General features: G+C 43.9%; 2 protein-coding genes across 3 annotated transcripts in view; one reads left to right on the top strand and one right to left on the bottom strand.

Annotated features, from left to right (window-relative positions):
* timp2a (TIMP metallopeptidase inhibitor 2a) overlaps positions 1-6,003 on the top strand; it is a 19,358-nt gene extending 13,355 nt beyond the window's left edge. Inside the window, exons 4-6 of one of the 2 annotated variants that reach the window (XR_014552613.1) lie at positions 2,667-2,791; positions 3,726-4,344; positions 4,378-6,003. Coding sequence is in view for 1 of the 2 variants with exons in the window: in XM_083634887.1 (XP_083491013.1) it covers positions 2,667-2,791; positions 3,726-3,923 (323 nt within the window). In the remaining variant the exon portion in view is untranslated. Of the gene's footprint in view, positions 1-2,666; positions 2,792-3,725 lie in introns of both variants that reach the window. The other variant, XM_083634887.1, reaches the window with a different exon arrangement.
* grin2cb (glutamate receptor, ionotropic, N-methyl D-aspartate 2Cb) overlaps positions 1-10,000 on the bottom strand; it is a gene marked incomplete at both ends in the record, with an annotated part of 353,829 nt that overhangs the window by 333,361 nt on the left and 10,468 nt on the right. The window lies entirely within an intron of this gene.

The raw sequence follows: 10,000 nt of genomic DNA on the forward strand, positions 1-10,000 counted from the left end.
TAAGACTCAAGGTTTTGTTGAAGACTGGTGGGGGGGTGGGCGGGGGGGGGGGGGGTCTATTTTCTGCTGTTATGGGGAAGTTTTAATCTGACTCACCCTCTGTGCTGTACTTAGGTAGGCTAACAGTTTGGAAGCGTTACAGCCAGAGTCAAGTTACTTTCAAAATGTAATACGTAGTACATCTTACTAGTTACTTTCATTTGAAAGTAATAAGTTACTTTACAATATTACTGTCTGTGTAGAGTAACTCATTACTTATTCTTATACTACTTTTGCATTACTTTCACCAAAATAACTGCAGAATGACATCGCCTCCCCAGAGCCATCCCGAAATAGAATTTCAACCGTCTTGGAGTCAGTGTAAAGTTTACACTGACTTCAAGACGGTTGAAATTCTTTGAAATTTTGGACGGTCGTCCACAATTCTAAATGTTGTCCTTTTTCTTTGTTATTGTCGTCTATAGTGGTTATTTGCATAAAAACACACAATTTGATTGATTGTATCTTTATTTAAATATGTGGTTTAATTTTTTTTTTTACTCAATTTGTAACTTGTGTGTTACTTGACAGAGTAACTGGTATAATATTATTGAAATCATATTGGTAATAAGTTATATTACTGAGTTACTGCTAAAAGTAATATAAATATTACATGTAATATGTTACTTATAACTTATGTAGTGAGTTACTACCCCCAACACTGGTTACAGCTTGCTGTGAGTCAGCCTCGTCTGGGAGGAGATGAGGCCCTGACATGTCCAGGTTTGCTCCACAGACAGATAATGGATAAGTGGCGAGGACGCAGCCTCAGCAGATCTGAGCGCTGAACTTGGAACATGTCTTTGTTTTGACTGGTGCCACTGGTGCAGGTTTGTGTCGCTCCCTGCATGCGCCACTCTGAACAGTAACAGACAATTTGATCCGTTTTCAGAATAGATAGGCTTCCGGCTCGGTCAGACGTTCCTACAGAGGCAATTGGCCATGTCTGCGGGTGGGAAGCCGGTGGGGTATGAGTCCTGGTCGCTGCCCTGGTCAGTCAGGGTGCCTATTTGTGGGGAGGGGAACAGGGGAGAATAGCGTGATCCTCCCACGCGCTCCGTCCTGCCGGTGAAACTCCTCACTGTCAGGTGAAAAGAAGCGGCTGGCGATTGCACATGTATTGAAGAAAGCATGTGCTAGACTACAGCTCTCCCCAGATCGGCAGAGGGGGTGGAGCAACAACCAGGGCAGCAGGGGGAATAGACCAGAGACACAGAGATATATAGTTGCCTCATCTCCATTCAGTCCAATGAACCAGTATTTTAGCTCACAATAGTTCCCGGAAGTATGGTTCTGGATTAAGCAGCACTGTAGAGTTGCAGCAGAATGGGCCGTTTCTGATGTACTTTGAAAGGCTACGACATTTAAAGAATCAAATTGGGGCACGGTGGCACATTCTAAAACAGTTGTCTCGTTGCGAATCATTGAATAAACTGGCCTTAACACTACATACATACAGTATATACATCAAACCCTTCAGCTGCTTCTGCTCTCACTCACAATGTCAAAATATAAGTGATGCGATGTATAGTTTTTGAGATTAACATTTGTTTAACCCTATAGACTCTATAGGAGCATTTCATAGCTGTTATAGAATGGAATTTACCACTCCTCATCCGCTATATGATAATTATAACAGCTTATATAAACCAAATGAATTGAAACCAAGAGCCAGAAAGATGTCTTATAAAAGTATATTTAAAGCCATAACATTCTCCTATAAACTGCATTATAGGAGTGACTGAATCTCAATGTACCATCTGATCAATGTACAGAGTCCAAATATTCAGTGATGACTGACAGTTTGACATATGCTTTATACTGCAAAGGAAGGCAGAGAGGAACAGAGAGAGGAGGGGTGATGACTTGACTTGGAGCCTAACAGGGCTCCTGTCTGTATCAGCAAGTGTTCCTGTCTCATGGCCATTGTCATGCTGAGCCCTCTGAAGGCCAGAGCAAAGGGGAGAAATCTCCTGCTTGATAAGCTAGTTATGTGTCTCTGCATAGTGCAAATATGCATTTGTGAGATGTCTTATGACTAATGACTCATAGCATTAATTATGTGTATGCAATTATAATTTATAACTTATTGATTAGGAAATGCGAATGGAACTTCAATTTTCTACCACAATAGCATAGGCTAAAAATGTCTCTACCCAAGTTTTTGTATCTTTTGGAACAGAAAATGATAAATACATTCTGATTTCTGAACATAAAATGGTGAAAAAGGGGGGACTACAATCCACTACAGAAGAAAATAATATTATTCATCTTAGTTTATTAACTGGCCCCTGGCCTCCTGTCATTTTGCAAAAGTGGCGCCTGGTCAAAGCAAGTTGAGTATCCCTGTCCTATAGGTTCTGACCTAGGGGCGGGGCTTGGGAAAGGTCAATTGGGAAGAAAGTGGGAGGAAAAATCTGAAAAGGTTTTCCGAATAAATGACCTTTTATCCAGTGAGATAATTGACGTTGAAGCATCCGCTGCTCCTGAGTTTTGGTGTATTCCTCCATATTTGACCTATCTGGAGGAGTGACCTCTTTAGCTGCGACTTCTCAGAGTCTGGCCAACTTTCTCTCGTGTGTGTCATGGCCGAGGTCTTAGCGCTGTCCGTCTGGCTCCTCTTACAGGCAAGTCGGAGGCCGGTGGGCGCATGCATGTGACCCTGTGTGATTACATCATGCCCTGGGACTCCATGAGCCCCACCCAGAAGAAGAGCCTCACCCAGCGCTACCAGATGGGCTGTGAATGCAAGGTGAGGTGGGAAGGGGGGGGGGGCGGTGCTGGGGATGATATCTGCTTGTATTTTTGTACTCCAGGAAAAAAATATAAAATGGCTATTCACTTTCCTGGAGTAAAAACCAGACACAACTAGAGGAGAACAGGTGAACAACCACAAACATCGGAGCAAGACGTCGCTCTGAGCTAGTGAAGGAGTGGGGAAACATTCAACTATTTAACTATTGACTTTAACTATTCTATCTAGCAAACTCACCCATAGACTAGACAACATCAGTAGATGTAGGAGAGAGTCTGGCTGCTCTTACTCTCACTCTGGTCTAGCAGGGAAAAGGCTCTGTTACCTTCACAACCATCTACCGAAAGTACCAAGCAGGCCTGCTTTATTGCACAATCCAAATCTTGCCATTAAAACCACGTCAAAACTTGCCATTCTCAGCGTGTAGCAACAAGCTAGCTTGCTAGCTAGCATTGTTGTTGTTGTTTTACAGCAGAGGAGGCATTTGAGAGCAACACACAGGGAGCGGAAGGGAAATCCCTTTCTGTTCCGACTGAAATGGTCGGCACCAATGGCAGAGCTTAGACCTGCCGCCTGCTTCCAGGCAGTCAGACTAATGCAATACAGAGGATATTGTAGGTCATATAGAACAGGGGTTCCCACACTTTCTTGCCTCGCGAGCTACTTTTAAAATGACCAGCTCGGGGCGTCCTGGTGGCTCACCTGGTAGAGTGCGTACCACAAAGGCTTAGTCCTTCATGCGGCCGCTCCGGGTTCGAATCCGACACGTGGTGCTTTGCCACATGTCATCCCCCCTGTCTCTCTCACCAACCTTCCCTGTCAACAGCCCCCTTCCTCCCCCTACAAAAAAAAGACCAGCTCAACATGAGCCTCCATATTGGGCACCCCTGATATATTGTGTGTGCATGCGTGTGTGTGTGTGTGTGTGCAGATCGTGCGCTGCCCCTCACTGCCCTGTGAGATCTCCGCTCCAGAGGAGTGCCTGTGGACGGACCTGATGATCGAGAAGCAGGTCTACGGACGGCAGGCCAACCACTACGCCTGCGTCAAGAGGGCCGACAACTCGTGCTCCTGGTACCGTGGTGTCGCGCTGCCCAAGAAGGAGTTCCTGGATGCGGAGGACCCCTAGTCGCTCCTCGCGCCCGACTGCCCACTGCACAGCCTGATGAAAATAAATGTAAAAGATTCCATTCAAATTTAGCATAGCAACATCGGTGTGAACAGGCAGAGCGATTTTTGATTTAAAAGGCAAAGCTAAATGTGACTGAAATGAGTTGCTGGTCTGAGAACAATCTTTAGCCTCTCTCTTTTTTGTGTTTGTTGTCCATAAACATTTCAGTTAATTAGCAATGTGGTGGCTCTTTCAACCCATAGCCTTCCATTGGGGTTGAACCTAAGTCATATTGCTCAGCATTTCCTGGTTCTTCCAGATCATTAGACTCTGAAGAGGACAGGCCTGGGGGTTGTTCCCAGACACAGCACATCTCTGTTTTTTTTAAAGGCATTGTGAGACATAGACTGGTCATGTGATGATGTAACTTCCTCCTGAGGCTGGTCATGTGATGATGTAACTTCCTCCTGAGGCTGGCGTCGGGAGGATATAAATACTCAGAGAGATAGCGCACTTCCTGCCCCGCAAAGCTCTTAGCTCTGCTCTCAGACCACACCAATCGATTTCTGAGCTACGGATGATCATTCGTTACACATTGTGTTTTTATTACCTTTTATTACCTCATTCTCCATTTTATTCCAAAGCCAAATTCCAAGTTGCCTTGTTTATGATCGTCTCCCTCTCTCTGAATAAGTCAAGAATTATTCGACACTGCTTCTCACGTCTTCCCTGCTGGGAACAGTTAGGCCGTCATTGACATGGGACACGCACGGTAGTCACAAGACACACTCTCTTACATGACTGTTTTCTGAAAAAAATTGAATTCACATTGCATCCTGTCTGAGAACACAACACAAAGTGTTGCAGTGTCATTAGGTGAGAAGCCTTACTTTCAGTCTACAATGCTAGATCTGAGCAGCAGCCTTTGACCGTCGCAGGTCTCACTGGACCAGTCTATGCTGTGAAGGTGAAGATGAGCTTTCTAAATTTGAACCTGCTCACTGGGTCTCCACAGACCAACCTGAAACGTCCCAAGTCCTCGCTCTTCTCCCTCCCTTCAGCCAAGTCCCCCTCCCGCCTGTCCCCACTATGTAGCTGTACAGTACCTATGCATATACCTGTGTTGCTATTTGATAATGATTATTAATTGCATTAGAACTAGATTTGCACTTTTTGAGGATGAGTTCCAGTAAAGACAGAGCCTGAACACTCAGATGTGATGCTTATTATCGTTCCCCAGACCGACAGATCCACCTCAGGTGCAGATTTTGCCTATTTGAGTGCTTTCGGTGATCCATAATAACCCATAAAATACACTTTGCTAGCTTCTTCTTGCTATCTTTGTCATTACAGAGATTAAGTAGTAGTGGGGTAAAGAAAAGGGAAACAGTTGCGTTTAAGAGGGTCTGATATGAGGGATCTTTTTGCAGAAGTTATGTGTGAGATACAAAAATTGCTTGTGTGACATTATTCAGTGTCTTTGTATTTATCTGTCAAACTCTGATTGTGAATGCAAACAGCAATTTTCATGATTTGCCAATATTATATTCTCGCGGACCGTTCTTTTCACGAGCAACAGGTCCTCACACGTTCTTAATGTTAGCGCACCGCTTTGACTCGTCTTTTCCCTGTTCCTTCCAATTACTAATGAAAGCTTTATAGCTGTTCTAGAAAGCAAGTTACTCAATTGAAGTTTACAGTGCTGTTTTATACACCTCAAGCTACATTAACAAAATAAGACATGATGGAGTATTGGAGGCATAATTTAAAAGTAAACTCCATTTCTCCATTCCTTTGTATTTTTTCAGTGTTATTACCTGTCATGATTTGTGTGTGTTCTTCTTCTGTCTTTTGTCTATGATGTCTAGCTGTAGTGTCGAGGCGAGAAGGTCCTCTTGCGCTGGATTAACGTGAGAGACAGATTAATCCATTGGATTAACGTGAGAGTGAGCGAGATTAATCGATTGGAGACGTGCAGAGATTGGTCAATGGGTAGCTTGTGTGAATAGAGGACTGTGCATGTGTTTGATGCTTTGTGTAAGTCCAGGCCAAGGACAAAATATTCAGTATTATCAAATAAAAACCAAATGTTTGAAAGAATAAACCCGTGTGTGCGCGTGTGGACGTCATTTGGCTGGGTGTGTGTCCGCTGATAAGAGTTTGGCACTTTTTTTGATGATATGTGATGCTGGCCTCTTCCATTTGGCTGAAGCAAAAGCCTGTGTTACAGTTTCATTCCAGGTGGTAGTTTACGTAGCTACTTTTTCCTGATTTCCCCCTCATTTTCTCCACAATTGTACTTGGCCAATTTCCCCCTGCTGCCCCAGTCGCTGCTCCACCCTCTGCCAATCTGGGGAGAGCCGTAGACTAGCACCATGCTTCCTCCGACACATGCACAGTAGTCAGCCACTTCTTTTCACCTGACAGTGGGGAGCTTCACTGGCAGGACGTAGCACGTGGGAGGATCACGCTATTCCCACCAGTTCCCTTTCGCCCCAACCAAGCGCCCCGACCGACCAGAGGAGGCACTAGTGTAGCGACCAGGACACATACCCTCAATCCGGCTTCCCACCCGCAGACACAGCCAATCATGCCTGTATGGACGCCGACCAAACTGGACGCGCTCCAATGTTTTCCTGGGGTCAGAGGAATTATCAGTAGTTAACGAGTTTAAATACTTAGGCGTGATGCTGGACTCCAATTTAACGTTCAGCAATCACATTAAAATGATCTCCAAAAAAATTAAATTCCACCTGTATAATTTCAGACAAATAAGGAGCTGTCTGTCCACAGACGCTGCGTTTTTATTTTTACACTCAATGATCCTTTCGCATCTGAATTATTGTATAACTAGCTGGTCGCTGACAGGAGTAACCATCCTCAAATCAGCCGAACTACTTTATAAAAAAGCCCTGAAAATACTAGATAAAAAACCCTTTTCTCATCACCACTGCCATGTCATACGTAAATATGGCATGCTAAGTTTTGAGAACTTTAGAAATTTCACCTCTGCCTGTCTAATATACAAAGTTTTACATGGACTGGCGCCGCCTCCTCTTGCTGACTTTATCAAATATCGTGCGACCGCCAACTCGACCCGTGTCACCCGGGCCATTACGAACAAGGTCTGTGAGGTCCCCTTTAGAAAAACTTCCTTTAGTCAGAAGACCCTATCCTTCATGGGAAGCACTCTGGAATAATCTACCTCCCTCGATTAGAGAATGCCCGAGTCTCGCCACCTTCAAAGGCCAGTTGAAAATATGGCTCAGATCAAACCAACAATGTGATCACAATTAACATACTTAACAGATCATTTGCCATGTTTTGCAGCATGCTCTGTATGTTTTATTTATTTTATTTATTTTAGGTTTCACTAACCTTTTATACTATTAATTTTTTTTGGTACTATTAATTGTGTGTTTTAATCATTTTTGGTTTTACTAACTTTCTGTACTTTTAATCTTTGTTGTATTATTAATTTTTCTTTCGCTTTCATGATTACATCAACCTGCCATGGGACTACAGGTGGAAACTAGCCCTTGGGCTACAACCTGGCATATTTACTGTACGGCTGTACTGTTCATTAATGTGTAAAGTCCCATTCTTTAAATAAATGAATCTGAATCTGAAATGAATCTGAATCTGGAGATAACACGGGGGCGCGAGCCTACGACCCTCGTGTTGGTAGGCAGGGAAGCTACCGCTACGCTACCCGGACGCCCCAGTACGTAGCCTACTTTTTGCAGCTTCACAGTGGAGAGAGAGACAGGAGAAATGGGGTCCAATAGGGCGGATTCAAACGTCTTGAACCACCAGGATGTCCCAATGTCAGCTCGATTGTAATTTGTATGAGTATGCTGGGTTGTTTCATAATTCTAACCCACTAAATCGATTTTTAAAATAGAAAAAGCACCTCCAAAATGTTGCAGGTATGGTAAGTAGGCCCGTTTTGGCCCGGGTTCGGGTTTGCCTGTGTGTGAGACTTTCAGATGCTGTGTTTGTGCGAGCGGAGTGGAGAGCCTCTGTCGGGACAGGGGCAGACAAATACTCTGAAATAGATGTGGTGATCGACTCCACTAGGAAAATATTTCAGCAATGTGCAGACTGAGCCCAGACTGAGTGGTTTTGTCATCTATGTGCTCTCTCGTTCTAAGTAGTGCCCAACAGGATCATAACATTCAGTTTAATATTCGTTAAGTGTCAGAAGTGATTTTGCTTCTTCCTCCACATATCTTTGATTTGGTTATTTGATATATCGGTCACAAGGGAGGCTGAGGAAGCAATCATAACTGCGCTTGGATTAAACTAACGTACGTCCCCCAAAAATTTGAATTGTTTCAAAATCTACTCCGCCTCATGCCAGTTGAGACACAGGTGAAGGTTCTCCATAACACAGGGAGGTTGCCAACACAACTTATCCAAAACAACTGAAGTGGGGACCATACACCATCATTTAGTGCAAATCTGAAGCATATCTGATTTGCAACAAATAATGGTCTTTCTATCACAGTTGATTGTCTGTTTTTGTTTTGGAACTTTAAATCGACTTTTTTAGAGCTGCAAAGAAATGGCAACCTCCCTGTATGTTATATGGACTAACACATTTCACCTGTGTTTCATTTGGCATGAGGGTGAGTAGATGATGAGGGTATTTTCATTTTTGGGTGAACTGTTCCTTTAGGTGGGCGGGTTGATGCAAGGCCCACCTGAGGCCATAGATGTGGCCGCTCTGTCCTCCATCTGTTCCCTGCCCAAGTCTCTTCTCTGAGGTGCTTCACATTACTTTTTCCAAAGGAAGACTCAAAAGTCAAGATTCGGCCTGGCTGTTATGGGTGAAACTATAGGGTCAACTGTTAGGGGTTGCAAGTTGCAACCGCTTGTCTGTTGAAACCTTCAGGCTTCCTCAGAAATGGTGACTTGAGGAAGTATGTGCGATCATAAGGGCAGCCACACGATTTCAGTTGCCTTTCTTACCCTGATGATGAAACAATCATAGTCTGTCCCTAACCAGAATCTGATTGCAAGAGGATTTGCATGCCAGTAACTTGTTGCAAGTCCAAATAAAAATGTCACATTTCAGTTACACACTCTGCAATACCGCCTATCTCAAATAATTCACATATTTCCACAGACAATAACAAGGCACCGACACACTGTTTCCTGCGGTACTGATGCCACCCAGTGGAAGCCAGACGTTAGAGCAGCCTGTTCCTGCTGTGCAGAAGACCTGAGCAGGCAGACAAGGTTCACTCGACAACTTCCATCCTACGCTTGTTGGGAAAATGTTATACTGATTATGTGCAATGATGCAGGGATCATCGACATTATCTTGTAAACACGCACAGGACAAATAATATAACCTGTGATATGGATCAGTGCAACCTTAAAGTAGAAATGTATTTTTTCCTATAGTAGATATATAATTTGGTTCGTAGAAGTTTATATGATAAATACAGTTTCTCCCATGAGATGTTACAAGTGTGACAAGTGTTTGACCTGCTCAAACTAGTCTGACTCACCTGGTCAAACCTAGTTTCAACCTAGGTTAAGGTTTATTAGTCACAGGAAGTGTAAACACAATCAGAACTGCCGATTGTGTTTACACTTCCTGTTAGTCTCTAAAACCAGACTGTCTCTATGGTCTCTTCTACATAAGGTGAATAAGGAAAAGACAATCGTTTCCTGTTCTCTCACCTACCACACTCTCAGCTGTGTTAGTTGGCATGGCAACCTAATGCATTTGAGAGAAGGGGCTAAAGGGGCAAGCTGAGAGAGGGAGAAAGACAGAGGGTGTGTGTGTGTGTGTGTGTGTGTGTGTGTGTGTGTGTGTGTGTGTGTGTGTGTGTGTGTGTGTGTGTGTGTGTGTGTGTGTGTGTGTGTGTGTGTGTGTGTGTGTGTGTGTGTGTGTGTTTGTGTGTGTGTGTGTGTGTGTGTGTGTGTGTGTGTGTGTGTGTTTTAGCGTAATTGCCCCCAAAGCATCATCACTATTACACACTACATCTGTCCGTACACATGATCTTTTAACTTTTCTAGGCAGAAGGTGAAGATGCATCTTCTGATGATGTTTGGTGCCTTTTCTCACAGTTTTGGGTCCA

Source organism: Poromitra crassiceps (assembly GCF_964638095.1).
Source record: "Poromitra crassiceps genome assembly, chromosome: 4".
In the NCBI taxonomy this organism is placed as follows: domain Eukaryota; kingdom Metazoa; phylum Chordata; class Actinopteri; order Beryciformes; family Melamphaidae; genus Poromitra; species Poromitra crassiceps.